Source organism: Notechis scutatus, chromosome Z, assembly GCF_049901735.1.
Source record: "Notechis scutatus isolate UNSWTSFEM ecotype Mainland chromosome Z, rNotScu1.2, whole genome shotgun sequence".
NCBI classification, from domain to species: Eukaryota; Metazoa; Chordata; class Lepidosauria; order Squamata; family Elapidae; genus Notechis; species Notechis scutatus.
Genome location: NC_142025.1, coordinates 132,632,445 through 132,654,791, shown reverse-complemented (window position 1 = coordinate 132,654,791; position 22,347 = coordinate 132,632,445). Strand labels below are relative to the sequence as shown.

At 38.7% G+C, this 22,347-nt stretch overlaps 1 protein-coding gene across 1 annotated transcript in view; it reads right to left on the bottom strand.

The window, feature by feature from the left end:
- LOC113421740 (integrin alpha-D-like) overlaps window positions 1-22,347 on the bottom strand; it is a 59,687-nt gene that overhangs the window by 32,275 nt on the left and 5,065 nt on the right. Inside the window, exons 2-12 of the mRNA XM_087947186.1 lie at window positions 16,190-16,310; window positions 15,965-16,059; window positions 14,569-14,642; window positions 13,925-14,039; window positions 9,140-9,267; window positions 7,343-7,491; window positions 7,103-7,256; window positions 3,019-3,157; window positions 2,054-2,142; window positions 397-517; window positions 160-296 (exon numbers count right to left, since the gene is read on the bottom strand). Coding sequence (XP_087803312.1) covers window positions 160-296; window positions 397-517; window positions 2,054-2,142; window positions 3,019-3,157; window positions 7,103-7,256; window positions 7,343-7,491; window positions 9,140-9,267; window positions 13,925-14,039; window positions 14,569-14,642; window positions 15,965-16,059; window positions 16,190-16,310 — 1,322 coding nt within the window. The remainder of the gene's footprint in view (window positions 1-159; window positions 297-396; window positions 518-2,053; window positions 2,143-3,018; window positions 3,158-7,102; window positions 7,257-7,342; window positions 7,492-9,139; window positions 9,268-13,924; window positions 14,040-14,568; window positions 14,643-15,964; window positions 16,060-16,189; window positions 16,311-22,347) is intronic.

Here is a 22,347-nt window from a genome sequence, read left to right as displayed (position 1 = left end):
CCACCTATGCTTGTGTTCTAGTAGAACCTCTGCTGGATGCAGACTAATTATATGAAACCCTGTCCTTGATTCAAAACAAAAGTTCCACGAAGAACTTTTACAATCCTTCCGTCATGACAGTGAAGATTGATCTGCATTCCGTTTCCTATCCTCCCTTACCTGTTGACCCTGAATATTCCCTGTTAGGCGTCCACTTTTGCTTTCAAAGACCAGGACTTGGCCAACGTGCTGGAACCGAGGAGCTCCAGTGATGTAGAAGGTCCTTTGGTGAAAGCGAGCTAAAGCCACAGAGTAACCTGTCCAGCAAAGAGAAGAAACAACCTGTGGTTCATGGATTTGGCCAATTCAGCACTTAGGGGCAGAGGGTGGAGAAAAAGACCTGCCTCCATCGCTCACCTATATAGGACTCACTGATGCTGCTGTTCAGGAATTGGGTCTGGGGAGGTTCTTCAAAGGATGTTTCTTCTAAGCCTCCAGTCCAGCTATAAGCACCGACGACTCCAGTCACCGCATGTTCCTGAAGGGAAAAGCAAACAAGGAAGAGATGAAAGAGGGACAATTCATTTACCCTCATATGCACATGTAGCCTTGTCACCAAGTAGAGGTGGTCCTCAACTTATGACCACAACGGAGCCCCAAATTTTTGTTGTTAAGTGAGTTTTGCCCCATTTTATGACTTTTCTTGCCCCAGTTGGTAAGTGAATCACTGCAGTTGTTAAGTTAGTAACATGGTTGTTAAGTGAATCTTGCGACCCCAATTGACTTTTGCTTGTCGGAGGTTTGCAAAAAATGATCACGTGACCTGAGGACACTGCAACCGTCATAAATATGAACGGGTTGCAAAGTGCCTGAGTTTTGATCATGTGATCATGGGGATGTTGCGACTGTCATGAGTGTTAAAAACGGTCATAAATCACTTTTTTTCAGTGTCATTGTAATTTCAAACAGTGGCTAAATGAGCTGTTGTAAATCGAGAACTACCTGTACCAGAAAAATTTGGGAGAAACCTGAAAAAGCCAGGCATTTTTTTTATTGTATACTACTTAAAAGTCTCTCTGTGAGGGTGATGGATGGTTCAAAAATGCAATAAATAAATAAATAAATCCCCATTCCCTCACCCACAAGGAAACTACCTATATTTCCCCCAAAATAAAACCGGGTCTTATATTAATGTTTGCTCCAAAAGCGGTATTAGGGATTATTTTCTGGTTAGGTCTTATTTTGGGGAAAATACGGGACTAAATGCATCTGCCCAGCTGGAATCTTAACCGGGGTTTATTTTGGGGTAGGGCTTATATTATGAGCATCCTGAAAAATCATGCTGAGGCTTATTTTCCAGTTGGGTCTTATTTTCGGGTACATACAGTATTTTAATAACTTATTTCTTCCTCTTGCCTATGGGTTCAGAGCAGCCTACTACAGGATTTTTAAAACAAAATTATGATTCTTTTCCTTAAAATAGTAGTAAACAAATAATGGGTCACCAATGACTTTCAGTGTGAAAACACAGCAAAATTTTCAACCCCTCCCTCCTGTTTCCTTTGGCTTTAGAGAAGTACTACAGATCAGAATAAAGGGATGCGGTGGCTCAGTGGCTAAGATACTGAGCTTGTCCATCAGAAAGGTCAGCAGTTCAGCAGTTTGAATCCCTAGTGCCGCGTAACGGAGTGAGCTCCCGTTACTTGTCCCAGCTTCTGCCAACCTAGCAGTTCAAAAGATGTAAAAATGCAAGTAGAAAAATAGGGACCATTTTGGTGGGAAGGTAACAGTGCTCTGTGCGCCTTCGGCATTTAGTCATGCTGGCCAATGACCATGGAGACATCTTTGGACAGTGCTGGCTCTTCGGCTTTGTAACGGAGATGAGCACCGCCCCCTAGAGCCGGAAATGACTGGCACATATGTGCGAGGAGAACCTTTACCTTACAGATCAGAATGGGTGTTTAAAACATCCATGCCATGCCTGTCTTTGCTTTTTTAGCCTTTTTTAGAAAAAAAAAACATGATGAAAGCTTATACTTTCACAAAGGATATTAATTAGTATTAGTTTACTCACTGGTGTAAGAAGGGAGCTGAATCCACCTTGGGAAAATTCTTTCTCAAAAAAACTGCTGGCTGAAGCATCAGGCGATGGTTTAGAGACTCCTTTTTTAAAGTAGAAAAATAATGAATAAGAACAACAATTGACAACAGCACCAAAATACTTGAATTTTATAAATCATGTAATAAATTTATGCAATTTCCGATGCTATTCATGGCTTCTATGAGCTCTGCTGCTTTGAGGCCTGTTGTGTGATGTCATGATGGTGCAGCCCTTGAGTTGCAACTATAATGGAATCTCCCCATTATGGTCATAAGTTGTAAGGGTTGTAAAATGGGTCAGTCACATAACCAACCCGATTTTAGGACATTTTTAGGAGCAGCCAGTAAGCAAATGTGACAGTGTTTAAGTGTGGGCACTGTGGCCAGTATGCAAATGCTGTGGTCGTTAAATAAAACCGTTGTTCACTACGGTACGGTTTTGCCAAAAAGCAGAAATGCCAGTTTTCCATGTTACCAAGCACCTGAAGTGCAGTCATGTGACATGAGGAACTTCAAATCTGGGTCATAACCACCCTTAGAGATAGGTTGTAATTTCAACCAGTCACTAACCAGCCAGTCAGAAGCTGAGCAGTACCTCTAGTAACATAATCTGTCTTAAATGAAGCAAATGCTTTTGTTCCCTCATGAGCAAACAGTTTGCCAAATTTTAAAAGTTTCATTTATCTTTTTATTATCTTTTTCGGGTCTCTAGAGATGGGCTGAATTATTGCTCCCCTGCAGAACGAAGGTGGGTTGGCTCTCCATTCAATAAAATTTACCTCAGCCTTGAGATAAATCATTTTTATTTGTCTCAGCCTTGAAATAAATCACAGAGAAGCTCTTATAGCTTGCCAGCAAAAGAAATTTTTAAGAATTTTTTTAAAAAAATCACCCCCCAAAGAGCATCAGAAGAATGATTGGAAAAGGAGGAGTTCAAACCTTCAATATTAAAGATCTTATCCTTCAGCTGTCTCTGAAGCTGTTCAAGGGCGCCAAAACTTTCCACGGGGAAAACATTTTCATTTGATGAAGCAATTCTGCGGAGTTCATCCTGAGCTGTCAAGAAATTCTGACCAACCTGATAGATACAAGGGAAGGAGAAGAATACACTGGATAATGTATCGATGGAGATTCTCAGTCATCCAGGTCATGGTTGTCCCAAAGGTGTTTCTTTCAAGAGACTTTTTTTTGGGGGGGAGGGGGGTTCTTTGAAGATGTTTTGCTTCTCATTCAAAAAGCTTCTTCAGCTCTTGAAGCTTCTTCTCTTCTCTCTGAAGAGCTGAAGAAGCCTCTTGGATGAGAAGCAAAATGTCTTCAAAGAAAAACCATAAAATCCAGTTGCCTCTTGAAAAAAAGCACCTTTAGGACGGGATAATATAGGTAGCCCTTAACTTATGACCACAACTGAGCCCCAAATTTCTGTTACCAAGTGAGACAGTTACATAAGTTTTGCCCCAATGTAGGACCTTTCTTGTCACTGTTGTTAAATGAATCACTGCAGCTGTGAAGTTAGTAATATGGTTGTTAAGTGAATCTGACTTCTCTATGGACTTTGCTCGTCAGAAAGTCGCAAAAGGGGATCACAGGACCGTGGGACACTGCAAATAAATGCTAGTTGCCAAGCAATTGAAATTTGATCATATGATTAGGAGGAATGCTACAGAAATCATAAGTATGATAAATGGTCATGTCACTTTTTTCAGTGCTGTTCTAACTTTGAACAGTCAGTAAATGAATGGTTGTAGGTCAAGGATTACAGGTAAGAACAAATTTATATTAACTTCCTAGAACTCCACATTCTCTTCCCTTTCTAGCTACCACTTAGGCCAGTTTCATCCAGGATGTTTCCAGGACTTAAAAGCCCTGGAATCTACCAATACATTGTTCCCATAGTCTTCCTTGATAAGTCAGAAGTCAAACAGAAATATTGGTTATCTTGCTTTTAGCCTTACAACTTAAAAAAAGAGCTATTTTGCTATCCTGACCAATAATAGATAAACATGGATGAAAATGGGTGGATTCCTCCTTCATACTAAGCTGTGGTTTGATTTAGCTAGTTGTACAGGCCACAGAGGTTGGGCTTGCAAAACATGTTAAGCCATAAACCAGGACCTTACCACTGCCATGTTTTGAACAGCAGATCAAGGGTCATCTGTTAGGGATAACATTGTTTACCCTAACTGGTTTGGGTAAAAATAATAAATAAGTTATCATGGTTTGTTGGTTAAAGTGTGTGTAACTTTAACTACAAGAATGTAATTAAGGGTGTGGTTGTAAAAGCACCATAAAAGAAGCAAGTCAATTGCAGCTCTCTCTCTCTGGCTTAATGATCCCTAATTACTGGATGGATTGATGACTCGTTTTCCTTACTGGAACGGAGGAGAGAAAAGAGTGTTGATTTCTCAACGGAGAGAAGAGATAATACGGACTGATTTATTGTAAGTGAACTGACATTGGCTATTCAACACGGACTTTGCAAATTGAGTATCCTCGGCTGGACTGACTGAAATGATACATGACTAATGGACCGTTTATTTTGACTATGCTATAATTCCTAATGGAATAAACTATATTTTTGATAGCACAAGCGTATCTGTTTTTTACTGCGTGTTAACTAAAATACAAACTTATCTCACACATTTACCTGTCTGCCTATCTGACTACGCTACACATTCTGTTTAGTTTGTTTTCCTTAACACTCGTTGGGGAATTCAGGCTTAACACTGGTTATGGGCCCAGAGACTGCAAAGTCAGTTTAACTAGGATAAAAAACAGGTTTATGTAAAAAGTGAGATTTTTGTGTTGTTACACGTTACAGTAAACAGACAGCTGTGTTTTTATTAATTATAGTTTTATATCCATATATTGAAACATGGCACAAGTCAGTCTACAAAGTTTGTCCCTTATATCCAAGCTGGATGGAACAAACTATGTTTCATGGTCTATGAAATGTAGTCTACTTCTACGAAGAGAAGGTCTGTGGAACATAATTGAAAACCCACCAAATGTAGAGGAATGGGATCCTGAAAATGAGGAAGATAGTCAAAAGATAGAAGACTTTAAACAGAAAAATGAACAAGCTCTTTGCATCATAGGACTAACACTATCTGATCAGCAACTTGTTCATATACGCGGAGAGCAAACAGCTGTTGGGTGTTGGCAAAAACTGAAGAGGATTTATGTCCGAGATAACGTTGGTGCTCACATAAATCTAACACGGAAGCTTTTCCGGACGCATCTCCAAAAGAATGGTGATATGCTGAGTCATTTGAATACTATGAAAAGAATTTTTCAAGAACTGCACGAGAAGGAGCTTATTTTCTCTGAACTACACCAGGTCTACATAATTCTATCTTCATTAGACGAAAGTTTTGATGACTACGTAACTTCCTTGAAATTTTACCTAAAGAAAGACTAACTTTAACTGATATCACTGGCAGATTGATTGAAGAGGCCAGAAGAAGGCTTGAAAGAGATCAGTTAAGGAGGGAGCAACCTCAAAAGGAAGATAATGAACCTACTGCATACGCAATTAAAAAGTGTTTTAATTGTGGAGGAAGAGGACATTTGGCAAGATTTTGTAAGAAAGCAAAGCGCCAGAATGCAAGCCAGAATACTGGAAGTCATCAAAGAAAAAAGAAAAATTTTGAGTTAGCCATGTATAGTAATGGAGTTGTAAAAAATAATTTATGGGTGGTTGACAGTGGAGCATCCCACTGTATAACAAATGATAACAAAACATTTGTAAAAATGTCCATGAGTTCACAGCATATCTCATTGGCAAACGGATGGAAAATGAAAGCAAAAGGTGAAGGTATTGCATATTGTTCTTGCATAAAAGAGAACATAAAAATGTTATATGTACCTCAACTTAAATTTAATTTGCTTTCAGTTAGAATGTTGGTTAGATTAGGATACGTTGTTACCTTTAAGGGAGATACTTGCTTAATTGAAAAAGAAGGTAAGAAAATTACTGCATCTTTAAGAGGTGAATTGTATGTGTTAAATGATAATGGTTTAGAGGTGGCTAACACGGTTTATGATAATAAGAAACCTCATGATGAATGTATTCACTTTTTATACCGACGGTTAGGTCATTTAAATTTTAAAATGATTAAGAGAACTGTTCAACTATCTAAAGGAATAAGTTTAAAACCTTGTAATAAGTATTTGCAATGTTCTGCTTGCAATCAAAGCAAAAGCAAAGTTATACCGGCAAATAGAGTTGATGGATTTACTACCAAAGAGCCTTTAGAGGTAGTATTTGCCGATATAATAGGTCCTAAAAAACCAAGTGTAGGTGGTGCTAGATACATATTAAGCATAATGGACCACTATTCTAGGTATGGTTTCTGTTTTCTAATGAAGTCCAAAAGTGGACAATGAGGGGATCCAGTTTGGGGGCAGATTTCAAAGGTTTTGAGGGTTTCCCAACCTTGGCAACTTTAAGAAGAATGGACTTCAAACCCCAGAATTCTCCAACCAGTGCATCCGGTCTTTTAAAGAAGCTCTTGAGCTTCCAAAATTTTTAGATCAACTTTCCCCAACCTGATGTTCTCCAGACAGACTTCAACTTCTAAAATGTTTAACCAGCAATGGCAAAATACTTCAAGATCATTAATATTGTCTTGAACACTTTGAAGAAACTCCTATGGTTGGCTAGATTTTGCCCAGTGGGGTGTGCCCAGCCTCTCTTTGTAGACAAGGAATGCTCAAAGTTTCATTTTGATAAAACCAGATCTTAACAAGATGGCTGTGACAAAGGTGCCATTACAATTTCCAATAGTCCTTGTTTGTGATCCACCTAGAGCAGTTTTTTCAACCTTGGCAACTTCCAAATATGTGACTTCAAGTACCAGAAAGTTCTTCAGTGGCCATGTTGGCTGAGGAATTCTGGGATCTGCAGTCCACACAACCAGTGTGGCCAATGATGAGAATTCTGGGAGTTGAAGTCCACACACCTGGAAGTGCTCAAGATTGGGAAATGTTGATCTAGAACCACTGTCTCCATTTTCCTGCATACCCCAATGGCATAGCGGATTATCCCTTTTTTGTTGGCAGCTTCTGTTGCCTCTTTAAATGTAGTCCTTCTGTCATTGGAGATGCCATCCGTCAGAACAATGAGCAGTTTCTTGCTGTGAGGACGCATGCCACGATTTGCTGTGAAGACCTTTTCTCTGTAAAGAGAACCACAACTGTGTGGGTCTATAAGGCACATCAGAGACTTTTCCCTCCCTCCCTCCTTCCCTTCTCTGGTACTCACACCACATAGACAATAGCAGACGGAGTGAAGGTTTTTCCTTTGAAACGTCCTAAGTTGTGAATAAGATCTTTAATCTTCTCTCTCGTGTTGTTATAGGTCGCAAAATCAAAAACAAGTGTGTTTATAGAGGAGTACTGAACCACAGCAAACTGGGGATGGAAAGAAAAAAAAGATGTTCATGTAATACACACACACACACACACACACACACACACACCGTATACACACATATACTGTATACATACATACCCAGTATATATAAATACTTTTAACATTGTGTAAGACAGGAAAGAAACAAGAATACTAGATAACCAAGAGCCGAGGTGGCACAGTAGTCAGAGTGCAGTACTTTCAGCAGTTCAAATCTCACCAAGCTCAAGATTGACTCAGCCTTCCATTCTTTCCAAGATCGGTAAAATAGGAATCTAGATTGTTGTGGGCAATAGGCTGACTCTGTAAACTGCTTAGAGGGGGCTGTAAAGCACTATGAAGCAGTATATAAGTCTAAGTGCTATTGCTATCACTAACCACCAAAAGCAGACACATCTCAAAATTTAGTCACATTCCCCATCTATCCTCAGAGTTGTCAGAACTACAGCTACTGTTATTTGCATCACACAGTAATTCTTTGAGATCCAACAAAAATACGATTTATCTCTCTGTGAATTTCACATTAAAATTTTATCTTAGTCCAGTGACAAATCAAGGAAGAATTTCCACTACTGAGTAATTACTTAGCGGCTAAGACTAAAAATATAAGTTCCTTTTTTGATTAATGTTGACCTAGAGTGCGCGTGTGCGCACGCACGCACACACACACACACACACAGATATTTAGTAACTTCCCTGATCCAATGTTTGGTTCTCCTGCACTTATTATGGGAGCTACAGATCCATAGCAATAGACTTGGGGGAAACTCTAGTAATTTTCTCATAATGATCTCTCACTTTTCTTCCTGCAGCCTGCAATTCTTAAAAATATTACTACAGGTACCATAGTCCTCAACTTGCAACCACAACGGAGCCCAACATTTATGTTGCTAAGTGAGAAATTTGTTAAGTGAGTTCTGCCCCATTTTACGACTTTTCTTGCCACATTTGTTAAGTGAATCACTGCAGTTCTTAAACTAATAACACAGTTGTTAAGTGAATCTGGCTTCCCCCATTGACTTTGCTTGTCAGAAGGGTCACCAAAGGGGTTCATGCGGCCCTGGGGCACCGCGACCTTCATAAATGCGAACTAGTTGTCAAATATTCGAATGTAAAACACACGACCATGGGGATGCTGCAAAGATCACAAGTGTGAAAAATGGTCATACGTCACTTTTTTTCAGTGCCATTGTAACTTTGAATGGTTACTAAATGAACTGTTGTAAGCCGAGGACTATCTACATAAGAAAATGAGGTAGTCAATTATTCTCAACCCACCAGAGGTGTTGGACTAATCATTTCCAGGACATAAATGCCAAATATAAAAAGTTGAGGTGGAAAGTCACAGCCATTGTAAGTGGAAAAGAATCAAAGTTGCTCAACAGACCCTAACCTCATCCTTCAAATAGATGGAGGAATATAAAACACACACACACACACACACAGTTGCACAGAAAGAGCCATGTTTGGAGATTAGACTCTGATAGCTTTGAAAATTACCCTTCAAATTTGGGCTCAGAATGTAACGAAGCAATATTGGGTTGCACAGAGCAGCTCTAAACCAACAGTTGCACAAAGCCAACCTGCGGTTATTCCATAAAGGGGTTGAAACTATCAGCCCCGCATGCCCTCAAATCTTGCTCTCACCTGCACATCTGCCCCAGCCACCGAGTCCATCAGTTTCAGGAAGAAGTTCTTCATGGTGTGGAGGTCAGAGTCTTCAATGCTCCCAGAATCATCGTATAAAATCACAGCATCCACACCAAAGACGCACTCTGGACGGACAAGAAGGAAGAGAGATTGAATAAAAATTAGCATTACCTTGGTTTAGCAAGTTCCCAGGCGTTGGTGGGAAAATTTTCCTGGGTTTCCTATATTTGGCATATAAATTAGATAGATGGATGGATGGATGGATGGATGGATGGATGGATGGAGGGATGGGTGGATGGATTGATGGATGGACAGACAAATAATCTTCACTCATAAAGAAAATTGATCTCGGCCCTTCCGGTTTGCGAGGCTTCGGCAGCGGCAGGGATTTGCGATCCAGCGCGATCCCTGCCGAGCTCACTGCCAAGGTTCCCCCGATCCGTTTGAAGACAGGGGGGATCTGGAAAGGGGGCAAGGGGTGTCGCAGACCCCCTCCCCAGCCAGCAAAACCCCTTTTCCCGAGGCGGAGGAGCGGCGGTCAGCAATGGCCGCCATGAAGAAACCTGCAAACGGATAAGATTGTGCAGGAGGAAGAAAATCGGAGAAATTGTGAGAGTTGTTTCTGGACCGGGATAAAGTTGCCAAGGGGTAAGAAAGTTTCCTGGGGCTTGAAAATTGCTACGGAGAAGTTGCTACATTGTTTCCAGAGAGAGTTACAAGCGGCGCATAGAATTCTAAAAGGGAACTTTTTTTTTCTTCTTCACTCTCCTTCCTAACGTGACAGCGGATGGAATAACAAGAGAAATCTGAAAATCTAGGTAATTAAATACTGAAGAGATAAGGATTTCTGAATGATTCTTTTTTTTTAAAAGATTAAAAAAATTTTTTTTGCTGTGAGTGGGAAGGGAGAGGGAAAAATTGGATTAGAATTTGAAAATAAGGAGAAGACTGCCTGGATTTTTAAAGAGCTATAAATACTAACAAGGCTTCTGAAAGATATATATTAAATGGAACTTTGTGATCAAACTCCAATCCCAGAAAGAGAAAGTGAAGGAGAAAGTGCTTAAAAGAATTAACCTACTTGGATTGCTTGGTGATCTTACCACTTTTGAGAATTATCTCTGATTAAAAGCACTTGGGTGGTTGTTTGGGAAAACTTTTTCTCTTTATAATGGCATTACTTGTGGACAGATTGAAACTTTTATATCAAAAATATGAGAAAGAAAAGCAAGAAGGGAAGGATGTTTTTGATACTCTTTTTCAGTATTTAGAAATGGCGGTCTACACTTATGTAAAATTGAATGGACAACAGGACGACTGGGACAAAGAAGAAGCCATTTTTGATGAACAAGTGACTTTGGCTGGGGAAGGAAAGGAGAAAGAGAAAAAGGAAAAAGAGACTTTAAGACCTATAAAAGCAATCAAAAAAGAGAAAAACAAGATGAAAAAGAGATATTATGTTAGAAGACAACAGAAAGGAGGAAAGCGGAGAAAAAGGGAGGTGGAGAGGCAAAGGGGTAAAGAGGACAGAGAGAAGAATAAGCAAGGGAGAAAGGGGATGAGAAGCCTCAATAGTAGAGAGCAAGATGTAAAGAAACAAAAGTTTTTTAGAGATAATGGGTAAGCTTTATTGATAAAGGGATTCTAGAGGTACATAAGATTGTTTTTTATATTTGTATTTAGAAATAATTTTAGAAAGTTGGAAATAATGTGTAATTTAAAGTGTGATAAAATGTTTAAATATTTAAATGTTTAATATAACTTAGTGAAACTTGTCTTAAGAAAAGGGGAACATTTTATGAAATAAGGATTTGAGATATGATGGGGGGGGGGGGAGAATAATTGTGGAAAATATAAGTATTCCCAAAAGGCATGTTATTTAATTGAAATGGATAAAATGGTTAAGATATAAAGGAGTTGGAGAGAAAGATATAAATGAATGTCAATATTAATTAGATTGTGTTATTTCAGTGGAATTTTTTTTTTTTGAAAGGAGAGATTTGAAGTAGGAGAAGCAGGAATACCTTAATGAAATAATGATTTAAAATATGTGACATGGGGGGGGGGGGAATAATTATGGAAAGTAGGTGCTCCCACAAAAGTATGTTAATTAATTGAAAAGTAATGTGCTAAGTGTTTATGATATAAAAGAATATGAATATTAATGAATAGATTAGTATTGGTATTGATAATATTGTATAATTTTAGAATGTACCAAATAGAATCCCAATGTAAGTTAGGTATTTTATATTAAGTATTATAAATGTAGGGGGAAAGAGGTAAAGGCGTCATACTCCAATTAGTGTACAGGAGAAGTTTTTTTTTTAAAGAAGAAAGATAAATCGATAGCTGGAAATAAACAGACAAAGAATAATAAATATTATGATTTGAATTGAGATGAGATAAATAAAATAAAATTAAGAGAATCTAAGAGAGAGAAGAAGCTATATAAAAAATTGAAAATGGTAATATTGATATGGAATGGCATATAAAATGAATATGAACTTGAGTTGGTGTTTGTACAAAGAGTTTTGACCCGGGATTAAGCAACTTTCAGAAAAGATGTTTTTTTTTTTTTAATGTTTATATGTTTTGTGTTCTTATGTGTTTATGTTTGAATGAGTTAATAAAACCTTGGAGAAAGGTTAGAAAAGGACAATGGAGAGAAAGATAGAAGAAAATAAAGCAAGTTAGAAAGGGAAAATATGTGATTGTAAGGAAATGTGTTAATGTTGTAAAACTTTCAAATAATTTTTAGAAATTTTTAGAAAAAAGGTTTTATGTTTATCTTGTATGTTTTGTATGCTTTTAAAAATTAATAAAATTTGTTTAAAAAAAGAAAAGAAAAGAAAATTGATCTCTCTACTGGGTAGCAGACTCTAAGGGAATTTCCTGTATTAAACCTCTTCTCCCATATGATTACTAGTAGACCTTGAATTATGACCACAATTGAGCCCAAAGTTTATGTTGCTAAATGGAAATTTGTTAAGTGAGTTTTGCCCCATTTTATGATGTTTCTTGACACGTTTGTTAAGTGAATTGCTGCACTTGTTAAATTTGCAGATGATACCAAGCTAGCAGGAATAGCCAACACTCCAGAAGATAGGCTTAAGATACAGAAGGATCTTGATAGACCTGAACATTGGGTGCTAGCTAACAAAATGAAATTCAGTGGTGAAAGAAGTAATGTTCTGTATTTAGGGAAGAAAAACAAATTGCACAGGTACAGTATATGTGGTATCTTGTTCAATAGTAGTAACTGTGACAGGGATCTTGCAGTCCTAGTGGACAGCCATTTAAATATGAGCCAGCAGCGTGCAGAAGCTGCCAAAAAAGCCAACACAGTTCTAAGCTACATAAATAGAGGATAGAAGCAAGTTCATGTGAAGTGTTAATACCATTTTATAATGCCTTGGTAAGGCCACACTTAGAATACCGCATCCAGTTTTGGCTGTCATGGTGTAAAAAAGATGTTGAGACTCTAGAAAGAGTGTGATTAGGGGACTGGAGGCCAAAACATATGAACGGTTGCAGGAATTGGGTATGTCTAGATTGATGAAAGGAAGGACTAGGGGTGACATGATAGAGCAGTGTTCCAATATCTCAGGGGCTGCCCACAAAGAAGAGGAAGTCAATCTATTCTCCAAAGCAACTGAGGGCAGGACAAGAAGCAGTGGGTGGAAACGAATCAAGGTGAGAAGCAACCCAGAACTAAGGAGGAATTTCCTGACAGTTAGAACAATTAACCAGTGGAACAACTTGCCTCCAGAAGTTGTGAATGCTCCAACACTGGAAGTTTTAAAGAAGATGTTGGATAACCATTTGTCTTGAAATGGTATAGGGTTTCCTGCCTAAGCAGGAACTAAACAGGTTGGACTAGAAGATCTCCAAGATCCCTTCAAATTCTGTTATTCTATTCTAGTAACACCATTGTTAAGTGAATCTGGCTTTTCCCATTGACTTTGCATGTCAGAAGATCGCAAAAGGGGATCACATGACCCCAGGATATTGAAATTGTCATAAATATGAACCAGTTGTCGAGCATCCAAATGTAAATCACATGACCATGGGGATGCTGCAACGGTCAGAATTGTGAAAAATGGTCATAAGTCCCTTTTTCAGTGCTGTTGTAACTTTGAATGGTCACTAAGTGAACTGTTGTAAGTCGAGGACTACCTCAACACTTTCACACTTATGATTGTTGCAGCATCCCCATGGTCAAAATTCAAATACTTGGCAACTGACTCATATTTAGGATGGTTACAATATCCCGGGATCAGGTGATCCCCTTTTGTGATCTTCTGGCAAGCAAAGTCAATGGAGAAGCCAGATTCACTTAACAACCACGTTAGTAACTTAACAACTGCAGTGATTCATTTAACAACTGTGACAAGAAAGTTCGTAAATGGGGCAAAACTCACTTAACAACTGTGTCACTTAGGAACAGAAATTTTGGATGCAATTTTTTCATAATTTGAGGATTATCTGTACATCCCAACCTGGATTTTTGTCATGGCTGGCTTGACCAGAAACCAGAGTGAGATAGCTACCTCTGGCAATACAAATTGTGTGTGTCACAAGAGACCACCAATAATTATTTAATGTGCTTATCTTTGGCATTTTTACAGTGAAGGAGAATAATAATTCCTTGCAAAACTTTTTGCCTTGGCTTTTTGCCTTCTAAGAGAGATGGGTGCCATTTTTATCCTTTCTCATGTAGCAAAGATCTTGGCACAACCTAGCTTTCAAATCTAATGTGCAAATGTGAACTTCTCATCTGACCTTGGAAAGCTGGCTGGATCTCCTTCACATTTCCATCGATGCCATTCATAATATAACACACGCCGTTCAGATAATCAAGTTGCCCACATCTTCGTTCCCAAGTGGGACCACAGGCCTGTGCATAAGAAGAGTCAACGCAAATAGCTCTTGTAATCTTCGCAGAGGTATTATTCAGCAGGTTCTGACCAATTCTGGAGAACCGGTAGCAGAAATTTTGAGTAGTTCAGAAAACCACTTCTGACTGGCTCTGTCCCCATCTATTTTCTGCCTCCCAAGTCCCTGCTGATCAGCTGGGTCTTCTTTTGTTGCCTGACAGGAGAACAGAGCTGGAAAGCAGGTTAGTGGAGTGGGGAGGGAACAGGATTTTGCAGAACCTTCCCCTGGAGTGGGGTGGGAATGGAGATCTTACAGTATCCTTCCTCTGCCATGCCTACCAAGCCACGCCCACCAAGCCACGTCCACAGAACTGGTAGTAAAAATGTTTGAATCCCACTACTGGGCAGAGCAACAAGAATTATACACCCAGAGCAGGTCAGCCTTTCTAAGCAATGGGCTCACATCCTCTGCAGACTGACATAGATTCTACTAATATTTTTATTGTGTTTAGATTTTCTGTTTTAATTCTACTTCTGATGATTGCTTACCATTATTTTGGATTCAGATGCTTCATCAGCAGCCAACGAAAGACCCAAAGATATTCTAGGAATGACCTTGGCATCTGAAAAGATAGAGAAGAGGGTTGGACTAGAAGACCTCCAAAGTCCCTTCCAACTCTGTTATTCTGATTGTCTCTATTTTACAGACTTATCACTTTCAAACATACACATCTAACCAAGGGAGGCTTTTTAAAGAAATAAATAATATCTCATGATGGATTTTGTTGGTCTTATTTGTGGCTCAAATGCATTCTGTAACTTTGCCTGACTAAGAGATTTTGGAGTAGAAGCAAGGACCCACAGCCACGTGTGTTCTGCTGTGCATTACTGTTAGGAGTTGCTCAAATCAAATGCTAGTTACTAAGAATGTATTTTTTAAAAAATGATTTTACTACCGTATTATATTTCTAATCTACCCAATAACTGGAATTCTGCAAGTTGATTGCAAAGGTAGCAAAAATATATATTAAAAAAATAAAAACAAATAATGAAGTGTGGTTAATTAATAGCACAGGGAAGAATCGTAATAATCTTTGTGTCCTACTTCCTGTGAGAGCATCTAGCCTTCCTTATTTTTTGAAATTTATTCTCACTATAAGATTATATTGCAATAATTCCCTGTCTTTGGAGGAGACTGAGAAAATTAAACTTGGAGTCCTAAGAAAATACAGGTAGTCCTTGAAATACAACAGTTCATTTAATGACTGTTTGAAGTTACAGAGGCACTGAAAATAGTGACATGACCATTTTTCACACTGATGACCACTGCAGCATCGCAATGGTCACGTGATTTACATACACATGCTTGACATCTGACTCATATTCATGGCAGTTGTAGTGTTCAACAATCGTTTTGCGACCTTCGGACAGGCAAAGTCAATGGGAAACCCAGATTCATTTAACAACCATGTTACTAATTTAACAACGGTAGTGATTCACTTAAGAAATATGGCAGGAAAAGCCGTAAAATGGGACAAATTCACTTAAGAATTTTTTCACGTAACATCATACATTTTGGGCTCAGTTGAGATTGTAAATTGAGGATTACCTCTAATCTCATAAAATATAATCCCTTAGATTACAGTTGGACTGGATTCCAAATCGTAATAATTCATTTTTTTTTTCTTAATCATGGTTTGTTGACAAATCAATATTAACTGGGTTCACAGATGTGCTAATCTATGATATCCACTAGGTTTGTGTAACATGCTAATGAAAATCAAACTATATTATAGTTTAGGGATTTATGTGAACCTAGTAACTTACGTAAAACCAGTTTAAGCTTTCAATGCCAGTGTACTTTAAGAAACTCTCTTTTTATAAAATGAAATGGAAAAAAATCCATACATGAGAAAGTCAAAAATGTATCTCAGCTTGCACTTACTGTTGAAGACAATTGGTTGACACCTCTGTGAATCGTATGAGCATTGGAAAAGGGAACCTGTCCGATTGCCTGCGAAGGGAGCGCTCACTACCAGCCTAAAGGGATGTCAAATAATATTTTTGAATTAATATTTAAATATTATTTTAGAATTAATAGTTGAGACATGCATATCACTTCAAAAAAAATCAAGAACCATGTTCTTAACGTAATCAGCTCCATCCTCACCAGGAATTCCCATCGAATTTTGTCTGGACGACGCGATAGCCAAACTGGTCAGCTTCCTCCCCACGGAAAATCACAGGAGCCTCAAAATCGATGAGACTGAAAGCTGAAAAGCCTGGAAGGCCTGCAACAGAGGAAGGCAGCATAGAATCAGTGCTCCCAAGTGCACATCTGGGGTTTTTTTCTTCTTCAAAAAGGGGCAGGAACATCCCGATGACAGCAATGGAGGTAGGAGAGTGAATTATTCATATGCAGATGAATAATTCAGTGTACAACCAGGATTGGATCAGAACTTCAGTCGCCAGGCGGTCATTAAATAAGTCGTGCCTGATCTTACGAACTCTTTTGCTGCAGTTGTTAAGGAAATCACTGTGGTTGTTAAGTGAATCCAGTTTCCCTCATTGACTTTGCTTGCAGGAAGTCAGCTGGGAAGGCAGGAAATGGCGATCATGTGACCCAGGGGAGCTGCAAGCATCATAAAAATATGCCAGGAGAATTAAGGAAAAAAAATTTCCTGACTGTTAGAAGCATTAATAAGTGGAACGACTTGCCTCCAGAAGTCGTGAATGCTCCAACATTGGAGGCTTTTAAGAAGAGTCAAGATAGCCTTTGTCTGAAATAGTATGGGGGTTTCCTGACTGAGCTGGGGGTTGGACTAGAAGACCTCCAAGGTCCCTTCCAACTCTGTTATTCTGTTATTCTGCCAGATGCCAAGCATCCAAATTTTGATTAAGTGGCTGTGATGATACCGTGATAGTCGTAAGTGTGAGGATCAGTTGTAAGTCCCTTTTTTCAATCCTGTTGTAACTTCAAATGGTTGCTAAATAAATGGCCCGTAAGTCAAGGATTACCTGTATTGACATTGTAAAAATAGCAAAGGTTGTCTGAAAGCAACAGCCCCAAAACAAATTCAGGGCAGAGCCAGCTGAAAAATCAATGCATTGCATACAATGGTAGAGAGGCAGCTTTAGATTGGATTGTCCTGAAATTGATGCACAGGTAGTCCTCGACTTACAGCAGTTCGTTTAGTGACCGTTCGAACTTACAACAGCACTGAAAAAGGTGACTTATGCCCATTTTTCAGACTATTGCAGTATCCCCATGGTCATGTGATCCAAATTTGGATGCTAGGCAACTGACTCATCTTTATGAGGATTGCAGTGTCCCAGGGTCACGTGATTCCCTTTTGCGACCTTCTGACAGGCAAAGTCAACGGGGAACAACCGTGTTAGTAACTTAACAACTGCAGTGATTCACTTAACAACTCAGTCAAGAAAGGTAGTAAAATGGAGCAAAACTCACTTAATGACTGTCTTGCTTAGAAACATAAATTTTGGCTTAAGTGTGATCATAAGCGACAGTCATTAAGTGAGTTTTTCTCCATTTTGCTACGACAGAGTTGTTAAGTGAATCACTGCAGTATATCCTTGGGGGGGAAATATTACCTATTTTGTCCCAAAGGAGCTTTTTCAAGAGGCAACTGGAATTTCTTTGAAGACGTTTCGCTTCTTATCCAAGGTTTTGGATGAGAAGCGAAACGACTTCAAAGGAAAACCAGAAAGTCCAGTTGCCTCTTGAAAAAAGCACCTTTGGGACAACCATGACCTGGACGACTGAGAATCTCTATAGACAATTACCTATTGTGTTTACTCTGTATTGGTCATTGAATGCTAACTTGCTTGCTCTACTTTAACCCAGCATCAGCTGCTCCTCTGACTCAAATCTGTGGCTACACTGGAGAACTACTCAGCCTGGTAAAAACCCACAAATCAGAACAAGGAGTTGCCAAACAAAGGAAATAATCTTTACTCTAGCTCCGTGCGTTATAACATGAAAAAACAATTCACTGAGGTTGAATAATAATTATTTCTTTCCTTTGGCAACTTCCACGCAGTGAGATTTTGTGGTATGTCATGGTGGTGAGGTCATCAGCATTTTGAGTGACTCTGAAGTGGAAGATACAAATATCCAGGTGACACAGCTATATGTGATTTGTAAAATAAGGGGCAGCTTATTTATTGTGTCTGCTTGTGGGTCTCCAATATGAATTTGGCCATTGTTAGAATATTGAGCTAAATAGACTTCTTGATCATTTGAGCAGGGGATAGAATTGGAAGACCTCTGAAGTCCCTACCAGCCCTAGGAGTGTACGACTGTATGACTCTAAGATAACTATTTTTTTTTTTAAACAAGTTTTATTATTTTTTCAGAAACAAACAAATCATCATTAACCATTACATACTTAAACCTTTTTCCATTATAAATTTAACAAGTCAGATAAAACCTTATTTTATACACTATAATTCTATTTTAAACCATTTCCACATAAGCATACAAAAACCTCTTATCCGGTTTCTCTTTACTTCTCTTTACTCTTATTCAATTTCATTATTATTATTTCATCTATTTCTTTCTGACTTGATTACCATTATTCTCATTCTATATTTCTGCAAGGTTTTATTAATTCTCCCAGAAACATAAACACACAACACACAGAACATAAAAAAAAAAAATCTTTTAGGAAAGTAACTTGGCCCCAGATACCTCTCTCTTCATGGACTTCAATTATATTCATGCTCATCTAAGATAACTATTGTACACTGGTGTTCTCGAGCAGAGTTAGGCAATCTGATGCCCACCAGGGGTTCTAGACTATAGTTCTCCTAAGCCTCATTCCAGCATGGTCAATGGGGGATTGTGAGAGTTGTAATGCAAGCTAACAGGAAGATATTGGGTCACAGACATCCACCATGTGATCAGCAATTCCCAACATTTGAGGCTTGGCAGCCTGGCTGAGGGAGAGGGGAACTGGGATGTGTGCATATGCGCTCTCCAGCCAGCCACTCACACAGCCCAATTTCAAACAGGCCATAGCCCGGTAGTGAACGGTGGCCAAGAGTTGGGGACCCCTAAGTTATGAAACAGACACAGCGTGGCCCCTCTCTAATACTCATCCTAACTGGCTTGTTATTAACCATAGTCAGTGGTTTTCTTAAGATGAAGCATGTCATCCAAATTTTAGGTTTGCCACTATTTTCAAATAGGTTAACTAGAAATTGAAACCAATGTTAATGGCTAGTTTTATATGACAATTGACAGTAATTATTATTAATTTTTTTTTTTTGCATTGGTTCAGTTCAAACTCAGGATTTATTTGTTATTAATCCAATTTTGATTCATCCAATTTATATGGCCACACATCTATCCAAGAAACTTGTGGATCAGCAAAATCATTACATTAAAAAAAACAAACCTGCAAATTGTAAAATCATAAAACCACTAATAATATGTACCCATATTACAGCTCTCATAATTAATTTTCTAGCTTCGGTGCCTGGGGGAACAGACAAGTCTTAACAACCTTGCGAAAGAGCAGCAGATTTGGGGCCATGCCTACTTCATGAGTCGGCTTTCTAAAACCCATAAGGTAATTCTGTTTCCCTAGGCTTATTTTTTTATTTATTTGATTTGTCAATTGTTTACAAGATAATAGTAATAAGTATAAACATAGTTATGAATACATGAAATGGATACATATAAGAAAAATAAAAAGAAACAATAGGACAGGGACGGTAGGCACGCCTCCTACAGACCTCTTAGGAAAGGGGTGAAAGGGGTCAATAGTAGACAATCTAAGGTTAAAGTTTTTGGCGTTTGGGGAAGAAACCACAGAGTCAGGTAGATTATTCCAGACATTGACCATTCTGTTGCTGAAGTCGTATTTCTTGCAATCAAGTTTGGTGCAGTTAACCTTGAGTTTGTATCTATTGTGTGCTCTTGTATTGTTATGGTTGAAGCTGAAGTATTTCATTGACAGGTAGGACATTGCAATGTATGATTTTATATACTATACTTAGATCGGATTGAAGGCGGTGTAGTTCTAGGTTTTCTAGATCTAGAATTTCAAGTCCAGTGGCATAAGGTATTCTGCAACGAGTAGAGGAGTGGAGAACTCTTCTTGTGAAATATTTCTGGACTTTCTCAACTGTGTTAATATCAGATATGTAATGTGGGTTCCAGACTGATGAGCTGTATTCGAGTATTGGTCTAGCAAATGTTTTGTATGCTCTAGTTAGTAGTGTGATATTACCAGAGAAAAAGCTACGTAGGATTAGTTAACAACTCTTAATGCCTTTTTGGCTATGTTTATTGCTAGGCGTGGCAGTCCTACAAATAACCTGGTCCCATGTCACGTAGGGCTTTAAAGGTAATAACCAACACCTTGAATTGCATGCAGAAGCTACAACAGTTCACATAGCTATGGTGTTACATGAGCATACTGGAGTCGCTAAAACTGCACATGTCCCTGATTCTTGACTGACAAGAGCTCCTTTGTCCAATAGTAATTTTATTAAAGATTATAATTACATCAGTTAGAAACGCATACAAACAAAAAAAATTGGAAGAATATAAAGAAAGAGTAGAAGGTGCAAAAAAAAAAAAAAAAAAGTAAGGATGTAGTAACAAAAAAGAAAGTAAATATATAAAGTGACTTCTTAACTTCATCACAAGCATAGCGTTTTTAGCAATATTATCTCCTCTTAAAATACAACAATCTTTTCTTTCCATATCCCATCTCTTATATATAAACAAATCCATAGAGCATCATTCTAGTGCAAGGGTGTCAAACTCATGGCCCGGGGGCCAGATGCGTCACGTGCTGGTCCCACCCTTGCCTGGTTTAGCGAAGGAGAAAAAAGTCCTGATACATCACGTGATGACGCCATGATGACGCGAGTTTGACATCCCTGTTCTAATGTAAGAAAAGCCCATTGAAAACTATCAGAAAGAACGTCTATTTTAAATTTGATCAAATAAACCAACTTTATGCATAAATTTGTTTGGCAATTATCCCATTTCTAATATACATTACTACCCCTCTTTTTTTTTTTTTGATCCGCCAATGCTATATATATAAAATACTCCTGGTTTGGAGTGATCTAAGCATTTTCTATGCTGTTTTTGGATGTGTACCTCTTATTCTTAGTCCTTCTCTTCTTGGTTGTTCTCTCTCTCTTCCTTACTTTTTTCTTCTTGTTCCCCTTCCTGTATCTCCTGTTGCTTCTCTTCTTGGCTTCTGCTATTGAGCTCTTCCTTGCTACTAGTTTCTTCTTCTGATCCCACAAATTGCTTGTACAGTTCTTGCGCCTTGTCGATGCTATCAACTCTAATTCTTCTTTCTTGCCAAGTAACCAACATTCCTTCCAGGACTAGCCATTTGAACCATATATTTGGTTTGTTTAGAAGTGCTGCTAAAAATCTATAGTCTTCTTTGCTCTCTCACTCATCTCGGAATTTGTTTCAAGATCACTATTTCTTTATCTTTGTACGTCATCGGCTCATCTTTTGTAATCTTGTAGTTGATGTCCCTCACCTCGCAAATTCTATTTGCACCTCTCTCGGCCACTTGTGTCTCCTCACATAACTTGTGTGTATTCGGTAGACCTCATCAAGTTCATTCACAATTTCTTGCCACTCTCTCTGCAATGCTTCCACTATCAGTTGTGACATTATAGCTCCAGGATCTTCATCTTTGGCTTCCGAAACATTCTGAACAGTTTTTTTTTTAAGCCACTTACTTCTGCATATTTCACCACAAAATCATCAGAATTGTATGTTAAAGTTCATCATTGTGAATAAGTCTTTCAATTTCTTTAGTGATTCACAACATTTTTGCTTTAAAAAAAAATCAAAGGATTGCCTTGCTATGTACGTCTCTGTGATTTTTCTTGAGCAAGATGCCCTTGGTGCCCAGTAATGACCAATCTTGCGTAACAAAAACCCAAAGTGAAGCAGATGACAGGCACAATTAGGACAAGTACCATGTCTGCTCATGAAAAAGGCAAATAAACCCGCTGTTCCCCTTTGACTGCCTGGATAATACGGTCAACAAGAACAGGAAAGAACAGGAGAAACAGTCAATAGAGTTGAAAGCTCTTCTGAAGGCCTAGAGCAGAGGTGTCAAACTCAAGGTCCAGGGGCCGGACCCGGCTCACAGGGTGCTTAGATCTGGCTCGCAGGGCTGCCCTGAAAACAGCAAAGGACCGGCCCACAGTGCCTCTGCCAGCGAAAATGGAGCTCACAAGGGCTCCTTTTTCATACTGCCACCCTCCATTTCACTGGCAGAGAGTTGCAGGAGGCCATTGCAGCTGGAAATGGAG